General features: G+C 46.0%; 1 protein-coding gene across 1 annotated transcript in view; it reads left to right on the forward strand.

Annotated features, from left to right (window-relative positions):
• Positions 1 to 15721, forward strand: part of GARNL3 (GTPase activating Rap/RanGAP domain like 3) — a 68925-nt gene that overhangs the window by 28520 nt on the left and 24684 nt on the right. The window contains exons 10-16 of the mRNA XM_047097126.1: positions 204 to 312; positions 2221 to 2266; positions 3117 to 3223; positions 5701 to 5816; positions 7657 to 7761; positions 8788 to 8862; positions 12184 to 12295. Of these exons, the coding sequence (XP_046953082.1) occupies positions 204 to 312; positions 2221 to 2266; positions 3117 to 3223; positions 5701 to 5816; positions 7657 to 7761; positions 8788 to 8862; positions 12184 to 12295 (670 nt within the window). The remainder of the gene's footprint in view (positions 1 to 203; positions 313 to 2220; positions 2267 to 3116; positions 3224 to 5700; positions 5817 to 7656; positions 7762 to 8787; positions 8863 to 12183; positions 12296 to 15721) is intronic.

Raw genomic sequence — 15721 nt, forward strand, 5'->3', positions numbered from 1 at the left:
TCTGCATTGGGTGAGGAGCTGAGGAGATGGTTAGGAGAGCCTGGAGCCTGGGCTGGTAGAACACAGGAGGCAGGAAGTCAAACACGATGGAAGTTTGGGGCTCTGTGACCGTTGTGGTTTCCATACTGTGTTAGTTTTTTAACCCTGTGAATCTGCCACATTTGAGTAACCTCCTCAGCGGTGTTACTTATGCTTTCATCCAGGTGGAGAGGAAGCGCCATATTGGAAATGACATCGTCACCATCGTGTTCCAGGAGGGAGAGGAACCTTCTCCTGCCTTTAAGCCTTCCATGATCCGCTCCCACTTTACACGTATCCTGGGCCTTTGTAAACAAGTTTAGTGAGCTGTTGGTCAACCTCATGGGTCTAAAGTGACCCTCAAAACAAATGTTACCATTGACTTGCTTGTCGTAGTTGTTTTGTGTCGCTAGATTTTTAGAGCCACTGTTCTGGATTTTTCCCTCAGGGTTATTTGGCTCTCATCTTTTCTCCATCCATTGGAGTAATGGATAGACTCATCCTCAGAGAATTCTTGGCTTCTGGAATATCGTTTCTTTCCTCAAGTAGTCTATGAAATAAGGGAAACTTCTTAACCATCCATCAGTAATAAATGGACTAGAAGAATTATGGGTAGTGAGCCCTCTGAGAAATTTGTGGTAGTCAAATAAAAATTTGAATTGAATTGAAGTTATTAGAATTCAGTTAAATTTAGTTAAATAAAAATTCACAAATTAAAATAGCCAAAATAGTGTTTCTTTCTTGATCCTAAAGCCTGGTGATAACTACTGTATTACCACCTCTTAAAATTAGAGAAATGATGGAATGAATCATATTTCTATTCACTTTTCCCTCTGCTTCCTCAAATCCCTGCTTAGCTCATATTGCTGGCAAAGTCCTGCTGAAGTTCTCTGTAATGTCCAAGCTCAGCTCATTCAGACAGGCATAGGACATGAGTTTGGCCAGCCCAATAGATATCATCGTGGCCCTGTTGCTTTGGGTCACAGGCCATGACAGCCCAAGACCCAAAGGTGGTGCCTCCACAGGTTGTACGTGGTAAATAAAGGTAAATAAAGGGCAGCTAATAGACATTTTCCGAATAAATTCTGCCCTAATTATTCATGTTCCCTGGAGACTCCAGTAAAAATGTTGGGAAACAGGACCACTGTGACTCATCGTATCTGGAAGTAGATTTCTCTGTGTGTTTTGACTTGTTCATTGTCACCTAATAATACAGCCTGTACGTTTTTAGAAGTGGGAAATGGCCAGATTTCTTCCAGGAGGGCAGGGAAGAAAACATTTATGCACCTGCACTTCAACAATAATTGTTTTTGCTCCCACCCCTGCTCATTAAGTGACCTCTCGCTCATTCACTGGGATTTAGGGCCACCACTTCCCCTTTCCCGAAGCAGTACTTCTTCTAGAACGGAAGTTTTCTCCAGGTGGGGAGGGGGGGGGTGGCTCTTTAAGTGACCGAGAGGCAGTCATGATGTTTAGAATCCCCTTTGTTGTTAAGTTTTAGATTTGGGGCTTGACACATTTGTTTCCAGAAAGCCTCCAGCAGATAGTTAATGTAGCCTCTTTCCTCTGAGTCCAGCAATGGAAACAGCTGGAGGGACTGATGGCCTTTTAGCCCTGGCTGAGGAAAGTGTGGGGGAGGAGCTGCCAGGGGAGGAGGAGGAATAGGAGAAAGAAAGCAAAGCTGGACGAGGTATGGTACCGGTTTAGACTCGTCGCACCTGTCACAACAAAGTAGCTTCTACGTTGGTTTGTTTTGGTTTGTTTTGTCTACCAAAGCCAGAAGGAGAGAAGAGGGAAGGTGTGCAGTGGAAGCACTTAATTTGCTTTTATTTACAAAATGGGTGACGGGAAATGTGTGTCTAATTTCATACTGGGACGTGGTTTGTATTTCCAAGCCAACAAATTGCTCTTTTGGCTTTTTTTGGCTGCTTAGTGGCGTAATAGCTACATTTGTGTTGCTTTTCTGACAGATGGAGAGACAGAGCTCTTTCCCCCAAAGGATGAGCACACAGAGGTTGAACTTCTGCCTTCCTGGGCTGTCTCCTTTAAAATAGTCAAGGCTCCATCTCAGCCTAAGAGTGACAGATGCCCTGAGCACAGAAGTGCGGATCTGGGATGATTCTGCACGAGGGATTTCAAGGCACAAGCCGTTGACTATGAGCGTTGGGGTCGTTGATTACATTTCCTTAACCATCACCACAGATATTTTTGCCTTAGTGAGGTATGATCAACAAAATGACAATTACAGGTAGGTGATGACTTTCTCTCAGTCGCTTGTTCTAATTCTCACGTTTACTTGTTAATTTGGCATTCATTCGATGACTTCTACACATATTTGCTGATTGATTTGGTGCAAATGTCCTCACCTATGAGAACTCCCTTCGGGACCATCATTTCTTTGGGGAAGGCTTGTTCCATATAGTGTTGCTCTGTGTTGTCGGCCCAAGGGGGAGGGTTAGTTTGGAATTTTATTGTACTCTAAAATGGGCACAAATTTGGTATGTCTGATCTTGACCAGAGGACCCCCTTTCCTGGGCTACATCCTGGCCTGTTGATCCCTCTGTTCTCAAAAATTAATCTGTTAAAAAGGTATCATGATGTTGTGAAACGAGCATAAACCTTGAGCCAAATAGATGTGGGTTGGAATCCCAGCTCTGTCACTATTAACTTTGTGGTTTTGAAAAAAGTGTTTATCTTCTCAGAGTCTCAGTCCCCGTCTGTAGGACAGTTTGAAGGTAATGCTACTCCCTGGGCAGCTTGATGAGAATCTGTCAATACGATGTCTTAAAATACCAAGTATGCTGCCTGGTATGCGGTGGGTGCTCAATGGTGGCCTTTGCTATTATTCCTGGCGTCCTTGACCTTGCCCACAGCTTGGTAGCTTGGACCATAAAGGAGTCGGGAAGGCCTGGCCTCTGCCCTAAAGCCCATGGGAGAACCACACAGTGGCCGAGACTCTGGCAGCCCAGAGAAGGCACGCCTCCCGGGGAATGAATATTCTTAACATATCACGTAGGCAACTGTACAAAAATGTAAGGTCCAGATATTTGGTGATCTTTGAAGAAAAACCTAGTAATTCTGAAATGTTCTCTATGTAGGCTGAAAATATTTTCAGAAGAAAGTGTACCACTCTTTGGCCCCCCCTTGCCATCCCCACCGGTGTTTACAGACCACCAGGAATTCAGGGACTTTTTGCTAGTGAAATGTAAGTCTCTATTTTGAAATTTTTTTGCAACTTGTTCTACATTAGAATACATTCCTTCAGATTCTCCAAGGATGCTGTGTAAGAAAATACCATTATTTAAGCATGGATCCCATTCCACGTTCTGTTAATTCTTCATGTGAAACATTCAATTTTCTGGTAGTGATACGTAGATCTTCTCCTGTGTCCTACTCTATATCTACCGTCTTGCTCACCTGCCTTGAAGTTTATCTGTACTCACCCACACACAATACCAGGGAGCCTCAAGTTTGCATTTCTGCCCAGGGTTCTGATATGGCCATTTCTCTGGCCGAATCTCCAGCTACATGTGTATCTGTGTCTTTGTTGGAGAGTGGGAAGCAGGTGAGGCAGAGTGGTTATGTGGGTATGTACTTAGGGAAAGGGGAGTTGTTAGCAAGTGTGTGTGCGTGCGCGCATGCCCATGAGAAAGACAGACCCACAGAGAGAATGTGGATATGATACGTGTAGAACCTGGCCATCCAGTCTTCACTAGCTGGTGAGCATACATTTTAGCTCCACCGATAATTCTCAAACACCTGACCCTGAGCCCCCCATCTTCTGAACCCCAAGAGCTCGCTTCCTCCCTCCCCGGAATAGCCCGGTTATTATAGCTGTAAGTCCGGCTCGCAGGCTGCATCCAGAAGAACGCGCCCAGTGCTGCCAGATATTCCGAGTTTTAGAAACAAGCCAAAAATCTGAAGTGGTATGTGAAATTGCCTGAATCTTACAATGGGGGTCCACGTGTTTCAAGTCCAGAGGATCAGGTAGAGAGCAAGAAACAGACCTGAAGCAGAGTCAGCAACGGAGAATAGGTTTAGCAGCTAGAAATGGGGAGCATCTTGGAAGCCAGGGCTCAGGAGGTAGGCAGTCTTTACAGAGCGTCTGCAGCAGGGACAGGGCCGCTGCAGGCATGGAGCCCTTGAACCATGATTAGAGATGATCCAGGAGCCTAAGAACCCAGCTTATTGGTATATCTGCTGATTTCAATGGAGTCAGTCAACAGAGTGACTTTGAGCAGCACCCTTGGATGCTTGGGTAGAATGAGGCAAAGGCCTCAGTTGATCTATAGTTGAAAACATGCACAGTCGATCTAGTGGAAAACGTGGAAGTCGATCTATGGGCTGTGAAGAGGGTCATTGAAGGAATGGAACATGGAGCCAGGAAGGACCAGGAGGGATTGATGGACTGAGAGAAAAGGTACAAGCCAGGGGAGCCAAAGTCTTTTTGAATTCCAGACTGGATGTTAACAGGAGAGAGGAAGAAGGCCAGGCAAGAAACTCCAAGATCACAAGAAATGGCGTTTCAACAGGATTTTTAATCTTTTCCCTTTATTTGGCTGAAACAGGTCATTTAAAATGGATTTTTTTTTTCTGGGGCACTAAGGAAATAATATCCTCAAACAAAAAATTTCCAGTCACAGAATTAAGAGAAAATAATGGGTGTGCCTTAAATGCATTCAGTTTAATTTCCTTAAGAGGTATCTTACCACAAACAAGCCCAGCTTGTCCCCAGCACTCAGATCCTATCCAGGAAATGCCTGGGCCCAAGAAGTTCATTTTTCAGTCTGTGAACACTGACTTCCTTTGGCACATTATATGAGAAAAATAATAGTTAACATTTATTCAGTTCGATATGCCTAGTATGGTGCTAACCCTTTATACGTATTATATCATTTAAATTCTTACAATGATCCTATAAGGAAATACAGTTATACCCATTTTACACGGTAGAAAATTGAGGCCCCCCCAAGAAGCTAAATAATTTTCTTAAGAATGTAGCAGCACAGCTGGGATTCAAACCCATAACTGTCTTGATTTCAAGCTCCTAACCCCTATTGCACACTTTCTGTTCTGGGGTCTGATGTGGAACTGGACACTCCACTTTCCTGACCCTTAGTGTCTGTAGCCCACTAACCATCAGCTTTTTTTGCCCAGAAGAAACTTCCATTAGGGCAAGAACCCCAGTACTCTGCTTAGGCAGTTGTTATTTGTCCTAACAAAATGTAGCAAATACATATTTAATCCTGTTAAATGGCATCCTGGTGGTTTGGCCCATGTGTTGGATGGGTGTGTAGATGGTTAGGTAGGTAGATGTTTGGGTGGATGGATGGATGAATGGATAGAGTGGGGGGAGGGAGGAAGGGAGGGAGGGAGGGAAGGAAGGAGGAATGCTAGATGGGGGCAGGTTGGGTGTGTACTAGGTCAAGTAATTAGATACACCCTCTGCTCTGGAAGCTTGAAGTCCAACGGGAAAGGTAAGACAGAGATACCTATGGACTATGGGTTTGGATAGAAAAATTTAGAGAGTTAAACATTCTTCCATGGAGGAAGGGTAGTGCCAGTGGTAATACCAGTATTTGGAAAGTGGGTGGCATTCACTGCAAAGAGTTTCCTTGAGAAGGACATTCTTCAATAGCATGTTAGTATTCGTAACTCCCTTTATAATTTGATTTATTTCAGTAATTAATGGTGAAAAAGCCACTTTGGAAACCCCAACATTTGCCCAGAAACGTCGACGTACTCTGGATATGTTGATTCGATCTTTATACCAGGATTTGATGCCAGATTTACATAAGGTAACCCTGGGTCCGTGGTCCTCTTTCCTTCTCATGGGTTTGGGTTAAGAACACCAGTCCTAGCAATGAGTCCTGGTTAGAAAAACACAGGAGTTGCCTTGATCCTTGCTGTTAACACCGGACTGTGGCCACCATGGCCAACATTGGTTCTCTCGTTGTTACCACAAGAAAGAGTGTGGAATGTCCATATACAGGAACGTGGTTTTCAGAAACCACAGACCTGTGGGAATGGAGGTACAGACTGGGGGCATGAGTGTCAATCCATAATCCCTGGAGCATTCGAGAGTGCTTTTTGGGGGTGCCTGTCCTTGGTAGTACTATTCAACATTACCAGTGACATAGAGCTGATGGATAGGCAAAAGTAGGGATTTGGGAGAGAGACACTGGGAGCTTTTTAAGGTTTTCTGGAGATTTACCGGCCAGCCCCATATTCAGGCACTGAAACAAGTATTTACATTTACTGCAGATTCACTTTGTGCCAGGCACTTCCTAGGCTGAAGGTATCTCCACATTGATGGGACCCAGCACCTCCCCCAGTGCCTCCAGGGCCCCTCGGGCTCTTTAGAATCCTCCAGACTCAGTGTGAGATCACCAGATGCACGGGCTCATTGATGCAGAGTAAAAGTAGTGCTACTTAGAAGTATTCCCCGCCTTTAACAAGAGATCCCAGAACAAGTGGGAAGACTCCCCTAGATTCCTTGCGTTCATAAACTCCAGCAAAAGGAACCACCAGTGATGTGCGTAAATACGTGCGGCATCAGTTTCAGGTGCTTACATGGGGAGATGAAGAGTATCCAAATGTGCTGGTGCTCAGGTGATCCTTTCCCTTCAGCACAGGGACCACCACCATTTTATAGGTACCCCTTGACTTCCGGCTGGCCAGTACATCCTAACTACTTGCAGGGATCGGTCTAGACCAGCCTCAAGCGCTAAAGAGCAAGCCAGGATCACTAATCCGTCCATCCCCTTTTTTCCCTAAGGTCAGGGAGGGGTGCAGAGAGGGTGTCGAGATGAAGACATTAGGCCCCTCAGGTCCCAGCTGAAGCATGGCCTTCCCCAGCGCCCGGTGAAGCCAAGTCCCCATATTAGGCACTCTCACATTCTGTGTATTTCCCCTCCGTAGACATTCTCCCGTGTGCCAGTCATGACATCCATTCCTTAATCTGTCTCCCCCATTAGACTGTGCTCTGCAAGGACAGACTGTGTATCACCGTCCTCCACCCACCCCGCCACCGCACATCTGGCAGAGTGGTGGGTGATCAGTCAGTGCTTGCTGATTGAATGAGTGTGCCCATTCTCTGACTGTGCACTGGAAGAGAACTGACATTTACTGTGTGTGCGCCCAAGCCCTGTGCTAAGCACCTTACACGCATTTCCTCACGTGGTCTTCATAACATGCCTCGGAGACAGGTATTAGCCACACAAAGACACCAAGAGCCGTAAATTAACTCACTTGCCCAAAGTCACCGAGAGAGTTACAGTCACACGACTCCAAGGGGCGCCATTCACGCAGAATTCAGTACGCCTTGTGCCAGGGGCGGTGGGGGAAGGGGTGCCGCTCTCTGAGAATGGCATCTCCGGAGCCGTGCAACATGGTGACTCCGTCACCCGGTAGGAAGTTAGTAAGCCCTGGAGCGACTGGCTCTCCACCTGTTGGCCTTTGACCCCTAGCATCTAGCACAGACCCTGGCACACAAGCCGTGCCCCACGAATGCTTATTGTGTCAACGGATACAGAGGTTGAAATAGCATTTGGACAAATAGGTTTGTGCGTTAGGAGAAGCCGAAGGATGGGACTTGACAGCCATCTTTGGAATCCGTGACTTGTTTTTCTTTTTTAGAACATGCTTAACAGACGATCTTTTAGTGACGTCTTACCAGAATCGCCCAAGTCCGCACGGAAGAAAGAGGAGGCCCGCCAGGCAGAGTTTGTTAGAATAGGGCAGGTGGGTTTTATTCTGAAACCTCTTTGGCAAGATGTGCAGTTGTGAGTCCCATCCACATCAGCTGGCTCGCCTGCAAAGAATTTCATGTCTGTACTCCTGTGGGAGCTCTGCAGTTTCTTTTAAGATTACTGTGGAAACCACGAGTGAGGTTTTTGATAACCACGTAGGCGTAGCTCTGGGGGGGTGGGGGGAGCAAAGCTTTCTGCGGAAGAGTGAGTACCACTGTCTCGAAGCAGGGAGTCACAAGGCCCAGGCTGAGCTCCCTCTTGTCAAAGGAGCATGTACCATTTGCCTACCTCCTGGGCATTTTCTGAAGAGTGAGGAGCCACTGTGGGAAAAGCACCTTGAACTTCTCCCTGGCAGGAGTAAGCACAGAGCAGTGGCGTCCTCATGGACCCGAATTCCCACCCCGCTGCTTGGAAGCAGTCCTCAGAATTTGGTGGCTCACTGTTAGCATCTGATTCCAGATTTTGGAGGAAATCGTTCCCCCTTTGCCTCACTCCCACATGACATTAGTATGTCTCAGTTCTGGGAGGTGACACAGCTTTCTGCCTTGATCTCTTGTCAACACAGAGAAGGAGAGTGGCCAGCTGCAGCTAAGGTTCAGACCCAGAGGAGAGAACCAAGCAGAATCAAGTGACCCTGGAAAGCTAAGAGGCCAAAGTAACTGTGCACCAAACAGGTGCTCTGTGACAGGGGCGCCCCGACTCTGCTCTCAGAGATTCTGATTCATCAAGCTTGAGGAGGGGTCAGTCTCCCAGTGTGGAAATCCCTGCACTGAGACACTGATTAATTGAAATGACAGGATGGCCTCTGGGTCATTGGGGGCTGGGCCGTTGTCGTTAGGGCTTCACCATATTCAGCTGGCTGCATGCCGTGTCTTCAGTGATAGGGCAGTGTGGGAACCTGACACTTTAGTCTGAAATTACTCCTGTTTTATTAAACATTTTTCAAATCACAAGTGTTGAACCTACTGTTGCATTACTGCTCGCTAACAAACTTTAAAAGAGGTCTCTGTCCTGTAAGGCACTAAAACTGAAATCCATTGTGAGAGGGGACGCTCCGTCAAGCTTGGTGGCTTCAGGGATCTGTAAAAAAGAGGTGAGTTGATGATACTCTCCAGTTAGCCTGTGAATGTCCTTTGTCATCAGGGAAGCTATTGCAATTCTTAGAGATGTGTGGGACAGGAGGGAGAAGAGCTTGTCTGTTGCAGGGCCCTCAGGGGAAACCCCACATAAAATTGAGGAACAGTAAGTGAGAGTCCCCAATTTCCAGAGCGTGTGTGTGCCTTTGCGTGTTTAAATGGAGCAGAGCTGGTGGACCAGACCTGGTCAGGCAGACAGGGCTGAGCAGTGCTCCTCAAGCCTTGTGTGTGTGCAGACCGCCTGGACATAGTGACCAAATGCATGTCCCATTCAAGAGCTCTGGGGAGGAGTCAGGATTCTGCATTTATAACAAGCTCTCATGGGGTGCCTGGACACACTCAAAGCAAAGCTCTAGGGCCATGTTTCCCAAGCTTCTGTGTATACTAGAATCACTTCCAGAGTGTCTGGGGTGAGCCCTGAGAATTTGCATTTCTAACAAGTTCCCAGGAGATACTGATGCTTGTTGGTCGAGGACCACAATTGAGAAACGGCTGCTTAATCTATAGTTCATTCAGCCACCCCAGAAATTCTGTGGCCTCTGTATCTACTTCTTACTTCCACTTTCCTTTGGCGGGGTGGGGGGAGGGTGGGTAAGGAAACTAGGGTGGTAATCAAAAAGAGAAGAGGAAACAATAAAATTGCATATAAACTTACTTGCATGATTTTGTATTGTAAAACCATTCCCGATGTACTTAATTATGTCTGTGTCCCAAGTGTGTAACAGATAGTTAAATGGGACAAATCCACGGACAGAGCATCACTAGAGAAGTGTCCATTATAAAAGCAGAAGAATTACGAACGCATTTACTTTAGTGATAAAGCTATAAATGATTCGCATCTGAATTGCAGACCCAACACACTATAAAGTCTGGTTTCAGGGAAACGATGGGCTCAAAATACAAGTGATGCTGGAAAACCACAACGAACTTAAGGCCAGATTGATGGCAAAGCATCTTTTCCAAAGGTTGCCCAAACTCCCACGATCGGCTTGCTTGTGTGAATGGTAGAATTCTCAATGTTGCCAAGAGCTGTATAAATACCAAATTCCAGCAGGATTTAGTAACCTCCTCGATAAGAAGTTCTGAGGCATACATAAAAATGAAAGGCTGTGGAAAGGTAACTTGTTCACCAGTGAACAGCAAAGAAAGAGCTTCCATTTTTTCCATCAGTGCATAACCTACCAGTTGGCCGCAGGCCTTCGTTGGAGAAACAGGGCCCCAGAGGCCCTCATGGACTTCTGTGCAGTCGGCTCTGTGGAGGCCAGAGTCCCTCATGCTGCTCCCAAGAGTGTTTTATTTCCAAAGAGGAGGCTTTGTCAACTCTCCTAGGCATCTGTCATTTCATGAGCTGTGTTAATATGCCTAGAGGGACCAGCAAGGAGTCCTGCCTGCCCTTGGGCAGAAGACCTGAAGGCCTCATTCTCTCCCCACAGAGTCTGCACCAAGCCCCTCACGTGGCAGAAGGGAGTCCGGTGCAATGGCAAATGCCATCAGTCCTCAGAGCAGAGCCTCTATGGGACCGGGTCTGAGTTCTTATCGCTGACACTTCATACATGACATCCTCAAGCAACTTTGAGTCCACAACCCCTTTGAGAACCCATGAAATCAGTGGACACCCTCCCCCACACTCTAGTTCATTAAAATGTGCAAATGGCACGTGTACACAACATCTTGAATATAATTCCAGGGTTTCACAGACCTCCTTAAGCTCTTGATGGATTCCCTAGGAGCCTTAGATCTCCTGGGTTTAGAACCCCTGTTCTGCATAAATGTTCCAAATTTGTGTCCTCCACTCAGAGAAAGTTTTGTTATTAAGAGTTGTTTTTTGGTCTTAGTGTTGCCTAACATTCAGATGTCAATGTCTGCCGCCAGCTGACATTTATGACGTCTTTGCTTTTTCATGGCCTCCTGTTCTAAGTCACAAAGTCAGAATTTCCAATCATTTTCTTAAGGGAAATGCCATTCCAATTAATGGCCCGAACTGGTGTGGCCCTTTCCAGGTTGTAAAATGTCGTCACATTCTTTGTGTGATCTTCCCAGAACAGCCTAAGCCTCATCTTGGCAATTAGAAGATTCACTTTGAGGCTTGTGAGTTTCTTAAAGGGAGAGCACATTTTTCGCAGCGTGGTAATATACACAGTATATTATCCCAAATAATGCCTTTGAAGGCGACCTCACAGCCCCCACTTCTACATTCAGTACGCCAACGTGTGTTCACCCAGTGCGTACAGACACGCCCCCGTGTGCATACACCGGGTCTTACTCCGTCCCCAGGTGGCACGTCTAATTGAGAGTAAAAGTGAACATGTCACACTTTAACTTGTCCCTGAGAAACTCCAAAAACATCTTTGTCCTTTGAGGCTAAGCCACGTGCTTTGGAGGGAAGCTAATGGTTCTGTTGAAAATGTCCCTAATTCTGGTGTAACTAAGGACCCGCTGAATGGTGCCTGCCAGCCCCTGGCATCCCCACTCAGCTCTGGGGCAGCAGTGAGGGAGGCTAACTCTGGTGCCTGAACCGAGCATGAGACTAAGGGGAAGAGTTTACAAGGTATGAATACGTCACGTGGGGGAGCACGTCGGCAGCACTTTCCAGATTCTTACAAACAGGTGTTTTTTTTTTTTTTTTAAGATTCTCTAGCCTTAAGTGGGTCAGTAAGCATTTTCATGTTCAGACAATGTCAACTTCTTGCATCGTGTATGACTTCGTAATTTTATCAAAGCAGCAACACAGGAATCAGGCTTTTTTTTGTGTGGAGGCTATATGGATCTTCCTTTTATGAAGACCTAATGTGAATTCTCCAAACAAATAGGCAGCACTTGGTCCAAGTTCAAGTACTGAAGAAAAATGTGTGCTTAGAAGACGTTACCAATGCTCCAATTAGCCCCGAGGAGCATTATTACATATAGAGGCAGGTCATGGTGCCAGAAACTTGTGACTTCCCTCTTTTCCTACTGCATATGTATTTGCAAGGAGACCTTTCTTCCCAAGAAAGGTAACTGAGGGGCGCCTGGCTGGCTCAATCAGTACAGCGTGTGACTCTTGATGTCAGGGTTGTGAGTTCAAGCCCCACACTGGGTGTAGAGACTCCTTAAAAATAAAATCTTTGAGAGAGAGAGAGAGAGAGAGAAAGGTAACTGAGTCCAGGGCCCACTCAGCTCCCAGAGTTTGGGGATACGTGGGTCGCTGTTGCAGACGGTGTACTGTACCTTTCCATCTGAGGGGCCGTGGTGTATTCTTTCCGGTGCGCTTATTCTCCGATGCTTTTGTCACCTCACAGCCTTGGGAGCCCCAGTGTTTCTGCAGTAATTTCCCTCACGAAGCCGTGTGTGCGGATCCCTGGGGCCAGGCCTTGCTGGTTTCCACTGATGCTGGCGTCTTGCTAGTGGATGGTTAGTGAGTAGCTGTCCTTCAAATGTCTTTCTTTGTGTAATTTGTAGTACTTCTAAGATGGGTGACCGCCAGCCAACTCCCTGTAGATAAACGCATCGTCCTCAGTGAGGTTAGCCAGGTTTCCTTTCCTTACAAAATTAACCCCTTCTTTTCAGGACAAGCAGAGGGAATATATTCTGAACAAGCGAGCCAGAGGGTGAGTCGTGCATGACAGGTTTATCCCTTCCCCAAATCTCCTTAGTCTGCGGACAGCAAATGACCCACAAAAGGAATCTCCTTTTTGGTCATTACTTGTCATGATTCCACCATTTTACCTTAAATCAACAAGGACACCGTTGGTATTTCAAGCTCCTACCTCAGGGACATGCCCTCTATCAGAGCTCTTTTTTTTCAAGGTTTCTGATTCAAAAAGTACTTGGTGTCCAAAACAAATAATAAGAATCTTAGATAACCCATTTAGGATGGATATAGACACAGATTATGACAGGAAGACACATATCAACTTAATACAAAACCAAACTTTCTGACCGCCAGGTGGATCACTGTGCCTGGGGAGGTGGTCATTTCCCTGTCAGCACAGATCGGCTGCCAGTGGGACATGCCCTTGGGGAGGATGCTGTGGAGAGAGTTCACCTTCTGATGGGGATTTCATTTAGACTCCAGTACTGTGCGGGCCCTTCCAACAGGAAGCCCCTTTGGATTTTTCCAGACTCCCAGTGAATGTTAAAGGGGTTAAACGCTGGTAGCAAGCCGTCTCCTGGGGCTTCAGAGGGAGCCACGGGCACAGAGTCTGTCTTCCAAGGACATGTCCTCCACAGCACAGAAACAGACCACCCAGTCTCAGTTACCGTACTGATGTTTTATGAGATTCGGAAAGCCAACACTGAGAGGTGCCTAAAACAACAGCGTCTCCGCAGCCCTAGCCAAGACCTTCTTCATTGCCTCCTCAGACGCTGTCAGCAGGTTTCCCAAGTGCCTGCTGTGTGCCAGGCCCTGTGCTAGGTGCCTTCTGTGGGAAGACAGGAGAGGCGGACCAGGCTTCATAATAGATTTATTTCTGACTTCATCTGTCACTTTTGATGCATATTTCAGTTGTGTGTCCATAACGTCATTATTTAAGTATGTGTGTGTATAACTATATAAACGTATATGTAACTAATTCACTAAAAGGCAGATAATCTAAAATTTGTAAGCTGAGAATTGAAATTAAATATTTAACTTAGAAACTGCAAAACTGTTAGAGAATCTTTGTGATCTGGAAACACACCAGATCTGGAAATTTAACCTCTGGGGGCTTCAGGTTTCTCTGAAGTGGGGGGAGTTTTTTAAGCAGCTGAAAACTAGTTTACAATAATGAAAACTGATGAAATAAAATGGGAAAGATGATCATAACAGGAAGGGATTGTGGACATTAGATTACCTACGTTAAATGTTTAGAGCAGTGCCGGGCACAGAGTTGTAATTTAGGAAACAGCAGCTATTACCTTTACAGTATCCCTCTGAACGTGCTAAAAGGTAACAAAATCCATAGGTTTTGCCAAAAGTGCAACCAAATAAAATAATTAAAAACAAAAAACAGTAACACACTATAGACGTTTAGTCCCATCTCTTAATTTTATAGATGAAAAAACTAAAGAAATGGTGTGACTTGCCCAAGATCACACAGCTGGTTAGCGGCACGTCCGGAACTGGAAGCCAGAGGTGGTTCCTAGTCCAGCGCTGTTCCCACTAAACCAACTACATTTTATTAGAATCAAATTAAACTCTACCAATGTTATTGTCTTTACCTTAACACAGATTTCAAAAAAAAAAAAAAATGTAGTCCCACGCAAATAATTACGTTCTGATCGAAAGAGTGTTACATTCTGCTTTTTGGTTGTTTTTAGGAATGAGGAAACACGCTTTACAATGACTATTTGCAAGGCTTGCCTAAAAACTGTTAGAGTTCTCTGCTTCTGTTTTTTTTTTAAATGTCAAATCCAAATGAAGATCACCACGCCCCCTTCCGCAATTTTCGTCCTGATGGATCCAAAATTTCTTGGAGGTGTCAGATACAAGGATCCTGGTGATGTGCCAGGCAATTCTTTTCTTCCACCTTGAGGGAAGTTGTCTGCCGCAGATGGCAGCCACATACACCCACGAGCTTGGATTTATTCCTCAGGTTATTGTTTTCATTTCCTGGGTATGCAGCACTGCTAGCCCTGTTTGCTTTTGTTAAGGAGAGAATAACCCTCCAGGTTTCCTTTGTATTCCTCTTTGTGCTTTGAAGTCCTCATTCTCTTGGTATTTCTTTGTTTACCTTTTTCTTGTCGATACTTAATCATGTTATGAGTTGTTTCCATGAAGCCGAATCTCTCCATTTCCTTTCAGGCCAGGTTCCACTCTGTCCCATTAGCGGCTGTTTAATTTCATTAGACCCACCCCCTTGAGAGTCTGCTTCTTTCAAGGTCGTTATTAAAACTCAAAGATCCTTTGTATTCTAAATGCAGCAAAAGCTACTTTGAAGGCAGACTACACCCTGATTAAATATGCTGCCGCCATTTGTTTTGGGGTTGCAGTAATAGAAAAAGCCAGCTCTAAAAGATCATTTCTTCATAAAGAGATTCCAAGAAGGAGAACATGGCAGTGAAACAGCCATTAAAGCCACGCGTCACTTTCTCATATCCCTGCTTCCTCCTTCCTGTGCTGTGTATAAACCTATTCAGCCACCTGTAGAAGAGTTGATGGAGAATAAATGCCAACTCACGCTGTAGATAGGTGGGCTGCTACATGGTGTCCCTCTGTCTTAAATGTCAAATGAAGTGCTTCTGTCGCGTATGAATTCCTGACAGTCCCTTAACCCTAACCTTGTGTGATGGCACCATCAATCCATAGGGCTGCGGTGCTGCCTCTAGGCTAAGAGTATGGGCTTTGTCCCTATACAGACTGGGGCTCCACATGTTCAAGACGTGACCCTGGACAAGTCACTAGCACCCCTGAGCCTCAGGTCCTTGTCTGTTAAATGGGAGTATTAGAAGTGGCTACCTAAGCGGGTCCTTGGGGCATTTCAGTTAAAGAACGTGCGAAACACCGCATCGAGGCCTGGCATTAAGGAAGCCCTGTGTGTATGTCAGCTGCCACTCACAGAAGGAAACGACCGTGGTTGCTTAGTCTGGTGTGAAGATGGGTACTGGCACGATCATCCCATGTTTCGGAAATTCACGTCTGCCGCCAGCAGAAACACAAAGAGCCTGAGATTCAGTTACTTCTGTAGAGGAAGAGGGTAGAGGAGGGTAGGAAAGCCACCGGATGGGCTGTCACAGAATTTACATTCGCTGCGGTAACTTAGGGGAGCTAGAGCAAGCCCTCTGTCTAACAAAAGCTTAGCAGGTTCTGAGCTCTGACACATCTAGAGCCCCCACCGGCCTGTGGCCTGCGGGAGCGGA

Source organism: Lynx rufus, unplaced genomic scaffold, assembly GCF_022079265.1.
Source record: "Lynx rufus isolate CCGP_SWC_20201006 ecotype Redwood Valley unplaced genomic scaffold, mLynRuf1.p SCAF_10, whole genome shotgun sequence".
NCBI lineage: Eukaryota > Metazoa > Chordata > Mammalia > Carnivora > Felidae > Lynx > Lynx rufus.